The sequence below is a fragment of the Globicephala melas genome, chromosome 7 (genome assembly GCF_963455315.2).
Source record: "Globicephala melas chromosome 7, mGloMel1.2, whole genome shotgun sequence".
Taxonomy (NCBI): domain Eukaryota; kingdom Metazoa; phylum Chordata; class Mammalia; order Artiodactyla; family Delphinidae; genus Globicephala; species Globicephala melas.
In genome coordinates, this window is record NC_083320.1 from 7,298,126 (window position 1) to 7,314,980 (window position 16,855).

The 16,855-nt window shown below is 45.4% G+C and overlaps 2 protein-coding genes across 5 annotated transcripts in view; both read right to left on the reverse strand.

The window, feature by feature from the left end:
* GIGYF2 (GRB10 interacting GYF protein 2) overlaps nucleotides 1–1,901 on the reverse strand; it is a 124,885-nt gene extending 122,984 nt beyond the window's left edge. For 2 of the 3 annotated variants that reach the window (XM_060301733.2, XM_060301731.2), the window contains exon 1: nucleotides 1,804–1,900. The gene's annotated coding sequence lies outside the window, so the exon portion shown is untranslated. Of the gene's footprint in view, nucleotides 1–1,803 lie in introns of all 3 variants that reach the window. The other variant, XM_060301732.2, reaches the window with a different exon arrangement.
* Nucleotides 1,902–11,911: 10,010 nt separating this feature from the next.
* Nucleotides 11,912–16,855, reverse strand: part of EFHD1 (EF-hand domain family member D1) — a 39,175-nt gene continuing 34,231 nt past the window's right edge. For both annotated transcript variants that reach the window (XM_060301734.1, XM_030865275.2), the window contains one exon: nucleotides 11,912–13,214. In XM_060301734.1, coding sequence (XP_060157717.1) covers nucleotides 13,080–13,214 — 135 coding nt within the window. In that variant the 3' untranslated portion in view covers nucleotides 11,912–13,079. The remainder of the gene's footprint in view (nucleotides 13,215–16,855) is intronic.

Genomic DNA, 16,855 nt, shown 5'->3' on the forward strand with positions numbered 1-16,855 from the left:
TCTTCCCTCAAATATTAGCTTCTCCCTATGGCGTTCCCAGGGCACTCCTCCTAAAATTAACCCTCCCCCAGCTCCCTATTATCCTATTACCCTGTCTCATTTTTTTCCCACATCACTTATCACTACACTATATATCTTACCTAAGTATGTATTTATCTGTCTAGGAATGAGCTTCATGGAAACAGGAATTTTTGGTCTGTTTTGCTTCCAGCACCCACCAGTGTAGTAGGATCTCGATATTCTTCAAACAAATGCACAAATGAAAGAATAAATGAATGGAAGCATATAGTCCCTTCTCCCTCTTCAGTCTCAAAATCCAAAAATGCTTTGTCCGGTATAGAAAAGGTTCAAAGTCCTTTCTTTTCTAGTGAATCACCACCATCACCATTGTATTCCCCAGTAGTAAATGTCGAAAAGACTGTGTGACATTTCTCCAGATACATACCACTTTTACTTTTTTTTTCTAGTGTCTTCTACTGAGGTAACATTTGATGTAACAGGAAAGTACATATTCCAATTTGAGCACTCTGAAAGCTGCTACACTAGTTAAAACACATAAAAACACCAACAAATGAGACAACGCTTTGTGTTCTAACCAAAACAGACAAACTCTGAAAGGCCAGAGCTGCAAATATTAGAAAGATGAAAGTTAATGTTCAGAAAGGATGACAATTTTTTTTTAATCTAGAAAATCACTAGATTCTAAAAAGGAAATACTATGTAAGGAAAGGATATCTTCCATGCATACAAACTGGGAATCAAAACTGCCTATAATCCAAGGTATTTAACATTGACTAAGTATAATCCAAGGTATACAACACTGGATAAGAATCTGCTCACAGGTTCTGGCCCCTTCCTCAATTTCTTGCAAGTTAAACTGAAATACTTACCTTTCTTACAGAGAAATTAGGTGTGCTTAAGTGCTCTTTCAAGGAAAGAAAAAATTTAAACAAAAACAACAGTGCTAGATAAATGCAAAGCAACGTTACTGCTTCCCAAACACAGTCACACAACCTGCTTTCTTGACACCCCCCCTTCTCTGGTCGCTTGGTTTATGTTTCAGCCACAAAACTGAAATATTCTGAGTGCTTCGTGGGGAAATACTGTCACTTAAGGCTAATGCCCATTTCAACCTAATGTGAATGTTCGGGTCCCAAAGCTGCCATGGGTTCTACCTTCCCAACCTCCGTCCCAGGTTCTGATCATGGATCCACCTGGCTTCAGGCCTGGTCCAGACCCAGTCCTCTCGCCACGGAAGGAATCTCCCCAGTGCAGATGCTCGGCGAGGAAGGCAAGGGCGCATCTCCCAGAGGCCAGGTGTGGGGAGGAGCGCGGGCAGGAACAGTTGTCTGGCCGCAGCAGCTGTTACCCCGGGCACCCCGAGGCTGGGCGGGTGGCTGGCCCCGAGGACCAGGTAGTAGAAGGCGAGCCCTCTGGCCCTAAGCAAGCCGGCCTGACACTGGCCATCCCACCACCCTCTTCCCCTCCTCGGCTCCCACTGCGATGCCAACGGGCCCCGGAAGAAGGGGCTCTCCAGCTCGGCAGCCGAGACGCGCCCGGGCCCGGCTTGCCCCCGGCCGGGGAGTCACTCCGACCCCGCACCTGAACTGTCCCTTCGCCTGACGCCCGAGCCGGCCGCGGCGACTGCCGGGCGGCCTGGGGGTGTCCATGCGGCTGGGCCGGGTCAGGCCAGAGCGGCGGGGAGGCGAGCGCGGGCGGCAGGCCCGGGAGACCCAGGCGGAACGGCGGAGCCGGGGCGCGGAGCGGAGCCGGGCTGGGGAGCGAGACCGAGTCACTGGTTACCTGCGGTCCGGGACAGGGAGTCTCTCAGAACCCAAGTCAGTCCTCAGCCTCAACAACACAAGATGGCCGACACGTCCCCACGCACGTCACGTGACAGCGTGCTCGTTCCGCCACGCCCCCTGCTCTGCCCTCGCCCCGCCTCCCCTCCCTCCCATTTTCTCCAGCCTCCCACGACATCCTTCCTTTCCGCAGCCTCCCTCCCTTCTTTCCCGGGCACGCCCCTGCCCGAGCCCCGGATGTCAGGCTGGAGGAGGGCGGGGCCGCGGCAGGGCGCAAGCGCCTACGAGTCCTTTGGCCGGCGCTCCCTGCCTGCCCTTGAGTTGAGTAGAGTTGGTGTCCAGAGCTGGAGCTGGGCCAGGCGCCGTGTGACTCACCGTCTTCTGCGCCCAATCCAGAGCCCATTGGCAGTTCAAAAAGCTCTGCATCATTTAGGAGCTGATTTTCCACACCAGAACTTTTAAACAGGTTTTCATCCAGCATTTTCCTGCCCGTTTGCCATCCTAGAGAAAATAGGGAAGTGACAAAAGCTGAGGTTCAAAGCAGTTTGTCTGCTTGTTAACGGTTCCGGAAAAACTGAGAATTCATTCTAGATTCTTGGAATGTGACAGCAGGGGAGGACTTTAGAGCTCCAGCTCCGTCCTAGTGCATCCGGGACTATAATTCTTTGACCTAAAAATCTCCCAATTGGGGGTTGCCAAATGAAATACAGGCCACCAGCGATATCAGGGACATAACTTACACTAAAAGATTATTCATCGTTTTCCTGAAATTCAAATTTAAGTGAGCGCCCTGTATTTTTTTCTATATTAATTTATTTATTTATTTAACTTTATTTTTGGCTGCGTTTGGTCTTCGTTGCTGCGCGCGGGCTTTCTCTGGTTGTGGCGAGCAGGGGCTACTCTTCATTGCGGTGCGTGGGCTTCTCACTGCGGTGGCTTCTCTTGTTGTGGAGCACAGGCTCTAGGCGCCTGGGCTTCAGTAGTTGTAGCGCACGGGTTTAGCTGCTCCGCGGCATGTGGGATCTGCCTGGACCAGGCCTCGAACCTGTGTCCCCTACATTGGCAGATGGATTCTTAACCACTGCGCCACCAGGGAAGTCCGGGTACCCTGTATTTTTATTTGGTACATCTGGCAGCTCTACTCTTCTCAGGTCATCCCGTTCTTTCCTTGTGCCTCCAACCTCTTTCTTATTTATGGGATCCTTCCCATTAGCTTTTAATAATACTCAAATGTCTTTCATCTTAAAAGTTAATGTTAAAAACTCCAATTCCCCCTCCAACAACCTCCCTACCTCTCTGTTCCCTTTCAAAGCCAAACAGCACAAAAGAGGTGTGTATAAGCACTTTCCTGATTCCCACACCGGGCAAGCAATCATCGACCGTTCTAATGTGGCTTCTATACTGACCCATCCACCAATTGCTTGCTCTAAGGACACATCAACCTACAGGTAGATAACTGGAATTTTTCAGTCCTCATCTTGACTTAGTGTTTTCCTGTCTTCATTGTGATTGACCACTCCCTACTTTCAGAAATACATTCTCCCTTGACCTTTATGCTGTCTCTTGCTGCTCAAAGTGATCAACGGACCAGCAGTATCAGCCTCACTTGGAAGCTTGTTATAAACACAGAATCTTGAACAGATCCTTCACAGTCCCATTCTCCTGAACTCTAGAATCACCCACATTGCTCCCCTCCCCTTCCTCTGTCCCCTTAATTTAATGCTCCGGATATGCCCATGTATGAAGGTCCTCAAATATGCTAATTTGTTTTAGCCTTTGCACATGCTGTTCCCTCTTGTCATGATGCCATTCCCAACACTTACGCCATTTCTCACCAACCTGCATGACTCCCGCTCATCTTTAGAAGCCTAAATCATGTGTTATTGATGTGGCTTAACATGCCACATCTCTGATGCTATGCCACCTGTGCTGGTAATTTTATATATGTATAAAATACACATATACAAAATTATATATATGGTATAATTTACCTATAGTAAATTTAGTATTTTTAGTATGCAGCTTTGCAATTTTTGACACATTTATACAGGTGTGTATAACTACTACTAAAATCAAGGTACAGAATAGTCCTATTGCCCACAAAAGTTCCCCCAACGATCCTTTGCAGTCAGCCCTTACACCTACTTCCAGCCCCTGAAAACATTGTTCTGTTTTCTCTCCTTATAATTTCGCTTCATGATGTCATATAGATAAAACCATAGAGCATATAGCCTTTTGAGACTGGCTGCTTTCACTTAGCATCATACATTTGAGATTCAGCCACACTGTTGCATGTTTCAGTACTTTCTTCTTTTTTATTGCTGAGTAGTATTTCCTTGTATGTATGCACTATATTTGTTCATCCATTCCCCAGTTGAGGAACATTTGGATTGTTTCCATTTGGGGAGATTATGAATAAAGCTGCTATGTTCACATGCTGGTATTTGTGTGAACAAAGGTTTTTATTTCACTTGGGTAAATACCTAGGAATGAAATGGATGGTTATGTGGCAAATGTTTGTTTAACTTTGTCAGAAAGTGCCAAACCATTTTCCAGAGTGCCTTAGCCATAATTTTAGCCCTAAAGTATAAGCTTTCAGAGAGCAGGAAACAAATTTAAGGCATGATGATGATGGTGATGATAAAAGCTAACGGAATCCCGTGCTTTTAACCATTACACATACTGCATTACTCAACTTTGCATCCTCAGCAGCTGGCATTGTCCAGGTACACAGTAGATACTCAAAAAATACCTATAAAATCAAATAAATTCTTGATTACCTACTCCTCAGGAAGGGCGCTTTTCTTCTTTTATTCACTCTGACTCTCCTATGTTTCATCAAATAGTAGTTGTAAAATTACAGCAGTAGACTCTGCCTGCCCTAGTCAGGGATAATAACAAAGTTTCAGCTTTATTGTAACATTGATAGAAGCAGAGAAGTTGAAAATAATAGATCATTAGGGGGAGGGAGGAGTAAGAGTTTAGCTCAAAATAAATTTAATTTGTAAGGAACACCGGTTGATCGACTGTGACAGATGTATTTTTCTAAAGAAAATACAACAACATCTGTTCAACAACATCTGTTCAACATACTCCTATAGAACCTTGCCACTACCCTCTCTAGAGGTAGTCTAATTCCCCTCCCCTCAAGCCCTTATAACCAATAGACCGTGGTGGAAGTGAAATGAGATGACTCCAATGCTAGACCGTAAAGGCTATAGAGCTTGTTTGCTCACAGCCTCTTTTGAAGCAAGAGCTGATGTATGGTTAAGTCCAAATGCCCTGAGGGTGCCATCCTGCAAGGAAACCCAAACAACAAGGAGAGGCCCAAGTAACTAGCCCCATCAATAGCCCCAACTAAAGCCCCAGCATCAACAGTCGTACACTTGAGTGAAAATTGCCACCAGATGATGCCAGCCCCAGCTGTCAAGTCACACCCAGGCATCCAAGCCCAAGACATCATGAAGCAGAGACAAGCATCCTCACTGTGCCTTGTCTGAATTCCTGATCCACCAAATCCATGAGTATAATAAAATAGTTGTTTTAAGCCACTAAATATTGGGATAATTTGTTACACAGCAATAGTGACTGGAACATCATCGTTATAGATTGAATTGTGTCCCCCCAAAAGATATGCTGGCCTGCTAACCTCAGAATGTACCCCAGGATGTGACCTTATTTGTAGATAGGGTTTTGAGGTAGTTAAGCTAAAATGAAGTCACTAGCGTGGGCCAAAATTCAATATGACAGATGTCCTTATAAAAAGAGTATGCTTATACACAGACATACATGCATAGAGAACTCCATGTGAAGATGAAGATAGGAAACCAGGTGATATTTCTACACCCCAAGGAACACCAAAGAGTGCCAGCAAACCACCAGCGGCTGGGGGAGAGGCATAGAACAGATTCTTCCTCACAGCCCTCTGAAGGAACCAACCTGGCCAACACCTTGATCTTGGGCTTCTATCATCCAGAACTGTGAGACAATGAATGTCTGTTAAGCCACCCCGTTGGCGGTACTTTGTTACAGCAGACCTAGAAAACTAATACAGTCATCCAAAAATTTAAAGAGGCAGTTTGAAATGAAGGAGATTAGAGGGGGTCAGAGCTAAAAATCTGAGAGTCACCCATAGAGAGGAGATTTTTGAAATCCTGGGGAATCACTGCAACTGCAGTGATTACCAGCAACTGCAGAGAGGAAAAGTATGGAGTTAAGGCAGGCTCTTGGGAAGAAAAGGTGTAGCTGGTGGACAGAGAGAAGTTACAGGTAGGACCCGGTAGAAGCAGGAACCAGTCTCAGAACAGAGGGAGGAAGAGATTGATTGGCAATGCCAAATCTGCAGTTATCAAGGAGTCTGGGGCTGGGGATCAGAGGTGTCTATGGAGCAGGGAGAACAGAAGATTAGGAAAGAGTAGGTGATGAAGAAGGGAGGACGCAGAAATTTGAAAGTGGATAAAAAAGGTGGATGGATTCATCAGTGGAGAGGGCAGTACCGCTCAGATTGGTACCCAAAATAATAGTGTTGGGTACACAGCTGAAAAGCAAAGAGAAAACACAAGGAAGAGAGTGTGGGAAGAGAGCGAGCCAGAGAGCACAGCAAACATCAAGGAAAAGCTGCTCAGATGATAACTATGGAAACAGATCCATTTTTGTGTTTGAAAACATTTTTATTATAAAAGTACTTGCATATTTTAAATTATTTTTTTTAATTTCCAACCTCCAGATGTATACCAAGAAAATTAAATCATAAAAACTATCTTGGAATACAGGTGACTGCCCCACGATGTGTCCCAAAATGTTATTCGTTTTCTCCTGAGTCTTGCATATTTAGGATTTCATACTTTCACTGTCCTAAAGAGTTTCCACATGCGTGTTCAACTGCTCTTCTCACTTTCTTTCTGGTCAGAGAGTCTCCTCTCTTTTTTAGTAACTGTTATTAACAGCTGCAGTAGTAAAGCAGTGCATGTTTTTTTTGTTTGTTTTATTTTTTTAACATCTTTATTGGAGTATAATTGCTTTACAATGGTGAAGCAGTGCATGTTTACAGTTTGAAATTTTTTTAGAGTTCAAAAACATATAAAGGAAAAAATTTAAATCCCCCCCCGACCTACCCAGGACCCTTAGGTTCTCTCCTCTTTCAAGTAACCCACCGGTGACAGTTTCTTGTATGGCTTTCTCCAAAATGTTGTATAAATAACAAGCATGATGTACTTCTTAGTTCTCAGCACCACCAAGAGCTGAGGATACAAGCAGTTTGACCCAAAATCTACTTGGCCACTGACCTCATGCAGCTTAGCTGACATGCGCAGAGACATGGCTTTCTATCTCTCATGTAAAACAAAACAAAACACCTGAGCAGTACTGCGCATGCTGCTCTGCTCCTGGCCTTTTTCAAGAATACGTCATGGGGCCCTCCACATACTTTTCATTGGCTGCCTAGCAGTGATTATTTACATGGATGTATCATAATGCACTTAACTGCCCCCCTGCTGATAGACATCCTGATCGTTTCCATTATTTTTGCTAAAACAAACAATGCAATAACAAGTATCCCTTTAAACATACACTTGTTCATGTTTCTATTTACCTATAGGATAAATTCCCAGAGGTAAGAATCCCTGGGTCAAAGCTCATGAGTATCTCTGCAGCAGACATCTGCCATTCTTTCACAACTGTTCTGCATCTGAAGTATGTTCCCATGTTTGGGGGAAATAAGCATCTTGGTGGGAGACAGAGCTCACCTCCCCTTACAGAAGACAAATGGTCCAGATCCTAACCCTTCCCATCTCCAACACGTGGGCGAGTGACTGGGCTCAGCCTCAGACTCTGAATCTGGAGTAAGCACCTGAAGAAGCAGGACACCCCAAAGTTCTTATCAGCCAGGGCAGGGGCACCAGGCCTGGCTTGTTCCCATGGCGTGCTTTCGGCTGTAGTGCCCAGCCACCTGGCCTCCTGCCTGTTTTCTTAGCGTGGTCCCCCAACCCCGCTAGTGATTCTGCGAGTTCCTCCTTGTCTTTTCAATCAATTCTCCTGCTGAAATCAGTCCGCTTAGCTTCTGTTACTTGTAATTAAGAACCCTGACTGATTCTGCAGTAGCCAGCCTCCACGATGGCTCCCAATAATTCTGACCAGTCGGACTGACCTGTATAACCAGTAGGATATTATGGAAATGATGGAACATGCTTTATTTACTTATTTATTTATTTTGGCTGCACAGGCTCTTCGTCACGGCGTGCGGACTTCTCTAGCTGCAGTATGTAGGATCTTAGTTCCCCGACCAGGGATCGAACCCAGGCCCCCTGCATTGGGAGTGCAGAGTCTTAACCAATGGACCACCAGGGACGTCCCAATAGACAGTGATTTCTGAAACTTGGTCTTAAAAGACATTGCAGCTTACCCCTTTCTTGTATCACTTACTTTGAGGGAAACCAACTGCTATGCTGTGAGGACACTCTAGCAGTCCAGTGGAGAGGTCCACGTGGCAAGTAACCGAGGCTTCTGGCCAACAGGCAACACCAACTTGTGAACCACATGAGTGGTGGATGAAATCTTCCAGCCCCAGTCAAGCTTTTAGATGGCAGCAGCCCCAATTGGCGTTTTGACTTCTCATGAGAGACCCTGAGCTAGAACCCAGCGAAACCACTTCTGAATTCCTGACCCACAGAAACTGTGTAAGATAATAAATGTTAATTATTGTTTTAAGCCACTAAGTTATGGGATGATTTGTTAAAGCAGAAATAAATGACTAATACAAATACAATTTAAAATTTTAACAGTCTACCAGATTGCCCTTCCAAAGGACAACAGCAATGTACACTCCCACCAATACCAAGTGGTAGTGTGCCAAAAGCGACTGGTTTCGGAAAGGAGAGGAAGGGAGCGGGGAAACTGACCCCCGATAAGGTCCCATCTTCAGCGCCTCCCTAAGTTGTAGAATTGTAAGTTGGCCCCCTAGAACCAGTTGGCCTCCCCCGCAACCAGTCAGGCTGGTGGGTAGGGATGTGGCCAGAATCTGGCCTGGTGTACAAGCAGGGTCATCGAGGAGAAATCTGAGCAGGGACAAGGCCACAGGTGTCAGGTCACACGACCAGGCCAGGAGGGCTCAGCAAGTGTCAGCTGCAGGGGCGTGGCAGGTGAACAGGCAGATTGGCAGAAATCTCTCCAGGCTGGTTGGGAAAGGAGACTCAAAAAAACAGAGGAGGGGCTTCCCTGGTGGCACAGTGGTTGAGAGTCCGCCTGCCGATGCAGGGAACGCGGGTTCGTGCCCCCGTCCGGGAAGATCCCACATGCCATGGAGCGGCTGGGCCCGTGAGCCATGGCCGCTGAGCCTGCGTGTCCGGAGCCTGTGCGTCCGGAGCCTGTGCTCCACAACGGGAGAGGCCACAGTGGTGTGAGGCCTGCGTACCGAAAAAAAAAAAAAAACAGAGGAGCTAGGTGAGTGGGCATCTGGGCTTGGGGCTAAGGCAGCAGCCAGGACTGAGCGTTTCTGGGCCACCCTGGCCTGGAGTCCCTCGCATGTGACTTTAAAGACCCAGGTCTCAGAAGGAGACAGAATTGTAGCAGTGCAAGGTAGAAGACAGAGAGGGGACCCGTATGTCCTGAGCACTAAATATATGCCAGGGATGGAATCTGCCAGGTAGACAGTCACCATTCCCACTTTACAGAAGAGGAAACGGAGGCTCAGTGAGGCTACATTACTAGCCTAGTAACTGATTGCAAGTCCTATTACATCACACAGTCTCCAGGGCAGAGGCAGAACTGATTTGTTTGTTGGTGTTCCCTATTTCTCAGTCAAAGGAGGGCCTTTGGGGAGTAGACTCATCACCTTTCCAGTGAGACAGACGTCCACGCAATCTCTGCTGTCCTCACTTTCAGAGCTGTCCTCTCAGGCTAGGCTCCCATGTCAGGTGCTTAGAAGGTCCCTGAGTCAGTGGCAGTGGTCTTCCCTTGCCCATCTCTGTCTGCTCCAACAAACTTGGTACGTCCTTGTGAAACAAACATGCACGTGCGGTGGGAGTTTGTCACATGTGAGGCAGCATACTAGGTCTACAGCAGTAAGGCAGTTTCTGCCCTTCAAAGAGTCCGTAGTCCAAAGAAGGAAGAAAAGAAGAAAAGAGAAGGATACTGCATAATGTCATAAGGATTACAATAGAGAAAAACTTAGGGTGAAATGGGAACCCCGAGAAGGGGCACCTAGGCTGCAAGCATTAAGAAAGCTTCCTGAAGATAATCTCTTAGCTGAGTCACAAACAATGAGAAATAGTTTGCCAGGGGAAGGGAGGGAGTGCCAGGCACAGGGAACAGCATGTGCAAAAGTCTGGAGGAGTGGCACTTTCTAGGAACTGCTAGGTATTGCATATTCCGGGAGTGTACCATTTGGAAGGGAGGGGGAAGGCCAAGAGATGAAGCAGCAGGCGGTGAGCAGGGCCCAGATCCTGAAGGTGGGGAACCAAAAACTGAAGGAGAGATGTTAGCTACGGTCCACAGTTTATTAAGGTTATTCTAACGGCAGTTTGGACAGTCAGGGCCAAATGATGGCAGGGAAACCAGTTCGGAGGCCACTGTAGAGACCCAGGAAAGAACCAATGAAGGCCATGGCCGTGGAGATGGAGGATGGCAACTGTGGGTAAGAAGCGTGAAGGGAACACGATCTATAGGACTTCATGACCAAGAGGGGGCAAAGAAGTGCTGCCTCTGGTCTTTGTAGTTCCATAACCCAATATTTGTCCGTTTTTTTCCCTTAAGTTCTTTTGTGTTACATTTTCTACCATTTGCAATCACGAGGTTTCAGCTCTTACATGGCTCTAGTTGTCCACAGAGGGAAATGGACATTTGAAGTAATTATACTGCTGTCTCCATTCCTTCCTTCCTTCTTTTTTCTTTTCTTTTTTTTTTTAATTAATAGATTTTATTTTTTGGAGCAGTTTTAGGTTATAGAAAAACTCAGCAGAAAGTTCAGAGTTTCATATACGCCTCTCCTCCCTCCCCCTCCAGTTTCACCTATTATTAATATCTTGCATTAGTGTTGGTACATTTCTTACAACCGGTGTGCTCATATTGACACATTTTTATTAACTGAAGTCCATAGTACCATTAGGGTCCACTCTTTGTGTTATACATTCTATATGGATTTTGACAAATGTATAATGACCATTATAGCATCATACGGAATGTTTCACTGCTCTAAAAATCCCCTGTTCATCCCTCCCTCCCTGCCCTAACCCCTGATAACCCTAATCTTTTCACTCCCTTCACAGTTTTGCCTTTTCGAGAATTTCATACAGTTGGAATCATATACAATGCAACCTTTCCAGATTGGCTTCTTTCACTTAGCGATATGCACTTAAGTTTCCTCCATGTCATTTTGTGACTTGATAGCTCATTTCTTTTCAACAGTGAATAATATTTCTTTTCATCACTGAATTAATATTCCACTGTATGGATCGACCACAGTTTGTTTATCCATTCACCTGTTGAAGAATACCTTGGTTGCTTCTAAGTTTTGAACTATGAATGAAGCTGCTATCAACATTCGTGTGCAGGTTTTTGTGCGGACAAAGTACCTCAGCTCATTTGGATAAATACCAAGAAGCACGATTGCTGGATTATATGCAAGGGCCTCTCCATGCCTTTTTCATATCCACTTCCTCTGGTGGGGAGGTTAGGGTGACCCTACATGGAAGAAGGATGCCTGAGAATTGTAGGTCTTGGGTTTGTGCAGAAACAGAAATTATTCTCCCTGGGGAGCTAAGGGTGTTCTTTTAGGCCAGGGGTCTTTACCTAGGTCCCCTCAATACCCTGGAATTATACATGGGAGGGAAGGGTCACTGGTCCTCATCAGAGTTTCAAGGGATCCAGGAAGCAAGAGAAATTAAGCTGCGGATTTTACCTGCAGGTGAAAGAATCCTCAGTGATGGGAAGGGGAAGAGTAGCTGACAGGCAACCTCAGTACTCAGAATGCCCCGGAGTGAAAGCCAAACCTCTAAGCACCACTTCTAACTCTACTTCGGAGACTTGGTGTGAAACAGGAGCCTAGGCTGGATGTGGCCCCCACAGAAAACACCCTTCTCTCCCCTCCAATTCACAGAAGACTAGAAGCACATTGATGTGATGGCAAAGTCCATTTGCACTGTTTATTTAAAAAGAACAGCTGTAAGGTAAAAATGCAGATGTTTTCTTTTTTGTAGAGACAGCAGGTAAAAAAGAGAAGAAATAAATATGATGTTAGAAATTCTTTTATAAAATACAAAAAACCCCTGATATTTGTGAGCAATCCCAAGAACTCATAACATATAAAAAATTATGCTGAAGAACAGCTTCACCTCAGCACCTTAGAGCAGAGGTTGGAAACCAGCTAGATGGTGAGGATGGTCATGACTTTTGGGATTTGGAAAGGCTCTGGATTTGTCACTTGGGAATGTCAGGGGTCTACTGTAATATAATTTGCATAAAGTCAGAGTTAACAGGAATTCTTCTACTCATTAATATTACTTATAATCATTCTTTCATTCTTACAGTTAAGTAGCACAGTATTTAGGAGTAGGAAAAAAAAGGCTGAAGTGGGAAGCGTAATGAAAAGGATAGATATAGGGGGGATGCTAAGAGGACAGGAGAAAGGTGATGGGAAGGAACAGAATCTCCTATCCTTTCGCTATTTTGTGTCATCTCAGCAGCATGCCGTGCCCCTTTTGGAGAGGGGTTAGGGAGTGGTCCAGCCTGGCCTGCCTTAAACCTCACCATCATCAGAGGACAGAAGATGCAAAAGCACCCGGCAGGATCAGGCTAAGAATGAGAACAGGGAAGTTGGAGGAGAAACAAAGGAGAGAGGGGCGTGACGGGAAGAGGCACAGAAAAAGGATTACCCAAGAAAATGGGCAACATTAGCATCATAGGCCTCCAGGGACTATCTCCTCTGAGGACCACCAAAGAAAGAAGTATCTGTACAAATTAACACAGCAGACCACTCTGTGGAGTGGGAAAGAGACAAGGAAAAAGTAAAGGTTGCCAAGTAGAGGCACATTCCGGCTACGGAGAAGGGCAGAGGAAGGCAAGCAGGAGAGGGACTTGTGGGGGGCAGCTGGAACCTCTGGGAGGGGCTCCCAAATGGGGATGAGAGCCGCCCCCTGCCACCCCTATGAGGTTAAGGAGTTTGCGCTGGGTGGTGGTTGTGAAGGCTTGTTGGGGCAAAGGGTCAGCTGGGGTGAGGATGCCCGGCCAGGTCTCCCCGGGGCATCTGTGAGGCACAGCTGTGGCCAGAGGTCAAGGTCAGCCCAACTATGTACTGAAAGCGGCCTTGAGTTCCCGGAAGGCTGCCTGGCGGAGCCTCCTCTTCTCTTCCGCCTGCTTCCGTTCATCTTGCTCTGCTTTTATCTCCGCTTCAAACTTACTGGCAGAGTTCAAGGCTTGGACCTGCAGAGAAACAGTGAGGACAGACCAACAGAGTGAGAGAGGAAAGAGAAACCTGCAGAGGGAGCAGCCCATCAGACAGAATTCGCTTGTTTCCAGCCACGTGACCTGGGATCCTGGTCCTGCTGGGGGCCTGACCCCCGCCCAACACTCCCTCCCCTTGGTCTTCCAGTGTTTGCTTTCGAACAAAAACCAAATGAGCTTCCTGCAGGCATCTCGAATAGGATTGCATCAATCTGCCTGCGGCAAAGGGATATCTTTATAATGTACAGTTTTCCCTGAATGACTCAGTTTTCATTCAGTACTGGTTGTTTTGGGTTTTTTTAATGTTACCAACTAAAATTTTCAGCTTTCTCTGAATCAATCCTTCTAAATTTACTTCCAAATACTGAATGTTTTTTGTTGGCATTGTGAATGGGATATGAATCCATCTTCAATAATACAGTATCAGATAAATCCATTTTTATCCTCTATTCTAGGACTGATTCTTTTTTTTTTCCCCCTCTCTGTGTGTCTCATCAATTTGGTAGAATTTGCAAACATGTTGGGCATGTACATTATTTTTAATAAAGACTGCTAAAGTGCTCTCCAAACAGCTGCTCCAGTTTGCGCCCCACCATCACGGAATGCAAGCGCTCATTTCCCAACCTGACCAACGCTTATCATTAACCTTTTTCCTGTTTGCCAATCTGATAGGCAAAAAAATTGGCACCTTCTTTTATTTCCTCTTTGGTGAATTACCCATTTGTATGCTTTGCCCGTTTTTCTATTCAGTTGTTTTTTTTTTTTCCTTTAATTTGCAATTCTTTACATAATTTAGGTCTAGTCCCCCATTATATATTTTTCTTCAGTTACTTTCCTCTAGTCTTTTGTTTGTCTTTTAACTTCAAGGTATCTCGGGTCATACAAATATTTAAATTTTGATGTCATCAAAAATTTCAACAGAGACTGCTCTTTCTTGACTCTGGCGAGAAGTCCAGGTTGGAGTTTACTATCTACCCAGCCTCCCCAAGCATCCATGGAACCCTACAACCTGGGTTCACACTCCCATTCTCTAGTGTGTTGGCCTCGCCCTAGTTTACTTTCTAACCCGAAAAGGATGCCTGACCAATCTTTGCAACACACCTGTCACAGTACCTCCAACTCCCAGGACCTGCACTTCTTTTTTTTAGGACCTGAACTTCTGCCTGACACACTTCACCTCTCCCCCCCCAGTCTGCCAAGTGCTGCCCTTGGACCAAGGACTTTGTTCCTGCTTGCAGGCTGAGAACGTGTTTTTCTTAGAAGTCTCACAAGGACGGTGTCTGGACCCACTGGGAGGTGAGGATGTCCAGTTTGGGCTGGGCCTTCAGTAAAGCCCTCCTCCTCCCATCTCTTTCCCCACAGCGGTCATCCGAAGATCAGCCACAGCCTTTAAGGGTCCTGCCACTCTCAGCAGCCCACCTCCTCCCTCATTTAGAAAACACAGACGAACGCAGTCCGTCCACTCTGGACTCCTCTCCCGCCCATTTTATCCTTCCCCCTTTCCCTGTGCTTCTGGAAGTGAGACCCTGGGCGCTTCATCGAACATCTCTAGGCTCAGAGGTGTACTGGCTGGTGCCTGCTTGCAAGCCAGTTGTTTGATTTTCAGGAATTTTATGAACTGGTTGTTAAATATAGCCATTGTTAGGGACTTCCCCCGTGGTCCAGTGGTTAAGACTTTGGCTTCCAATGCAGTGGGTGCGGGTTTGATCCCTGGTTGGGGAGCTAAGATTCCACATGCCTCACAGCCAAAACACCAAAACATAACAAACAGAAGCAATATTGTAACAAATTCAGTAAAGACTTTAAAAATCGTCCATATCAAAAAAATCTTAAGGGACTTCCCTGGTGGCACAGTGGTTAAGAATCCACCTGCCAATGCAGGGGGGGCACGGGTTTGAACCCTGGTCTGGGAAGATCCCACATGCTGTGAAGCAACTGAGCCCATGCACCACAATTACTGAGCCTGCGCTCTGGAGCCCGTGAGCCACAACTACTGAGCCCGTGTGCCACAACTACTGAAGCCCGCGCGCCTAGAGCCCGTGCTCCGCAACAAGAGAAGCCACCGCAGTGAGAACCCTGCGCACTGCAACCAAGAGTAGCCCCGGCTCACCGCAATGAGAGAAAGCCCGCGCACAGCAATGAAAGACCCAACGCAGCCAAAAAAAAAAAAAAAAAAAAGTTTATAACAAAAAATTCTTAAGAAATATATAGCTGCTAAAAATATATATATATATATATAGCTGCTGTTAAAATTAGATTTATATACTTTCACAATTAAATAAATTATATTACAAACAAAAGTAATACATACTTAAAAGTCATCACTTCCTGATTATTTTACTACATTTTACTATTATTTGTGTTCTTGAGGTTACCTATGTCTGTTATACCTCTAAGGTGGAAATCCTATATGATGACATGCTACCTTGAATCTTCCCAACTCTGCGTTCAACAGTATCCTGTTGGTAGCTTGAAAGCAACCCCAGTGGGAGTATTTACATCTTGGAACAACTATGCTACAAACAAGGGTTTTGATTATTGTTTCATTGACTGTCTAGACAATCTTTTCTTAAGAAAGTGATGGAAAAATGTTAAAAATGTTTTTAAGTTTTAAGTTTAAACTTAAACATGTGTAGTGTTTGTACCCTTTACATTGTGAATAGCTCCAAGATGGAGAGAATGTTCTTCCAATATTTGAAAACTATTATCAAATTCAGCGAAGATGTTGCTCACGTCATTGATGACTGAATGAAGTTCTGATATATGTCCTTTCACTTTTTTCTTAGAAATTAATTTTAAACAAAATACCAACCAACATTCATGTTGGAATTACATTTTTTTTTTTTTTTTTTTTTTGGCTGCACCACACAGCATGTGGGATGTGTTAGTTCCCCAACCAGGGATCGAGCCTGTTGCCCCTGCATTGGAAGCACAGAGTCTTAACCACTGGGCCGCCAGGGAAGTCCCCGGAACTACATTCTTTTGTCAGTTGCAATCATAGGCTGCCTACAGATGCAAGAGTCCAGCAAAGGGGGATTCCTGCTCTGTCCAGTGGTTAGGACTCCTCCGCACTTCCACTGCAGGGGGCACAGGTTAGATCCCTTATCGGGGAACTAGCCCCCGCTCGCTGCAACTAGAGAGAGCAGCGCACAGCAACGAAGAACCAAAGCAGCCAAAAATAAATAAATTTATTTTTAAAAAAAGAATCAATAGGCTATATGGAATCTACAATTAAAATAGTATATATTTTATTATTTGCAAAATGTGTGCTGCATATCTTTTATATCTGCAAAATATATTTATAATAAACTTGGCATATATATATACAGTTTGTCCAGACAGCCATTTGCTTAACATTTATCAACAAACCACTGTCTAAGCTTCAATTTCCTCATCTGCAAAGTGGGTCAGTAACACCTACCTCCAGAGTGATTGTGTGAGCATTAGATAACACATGAATCTGAAGCGCTCAGCAGAGGGTCTGGCCAATCATCATCAGCACTCAGGTGTTTGTCAGTCACCCCACCTGTCCATGTCTGGCCAGGTCAGAGGAGGGTTGGGGGCCCTTTGCAATTACTTTACTTGGGCTCCTTCTTCTCCACATTAAAAGTCTGCCTCAT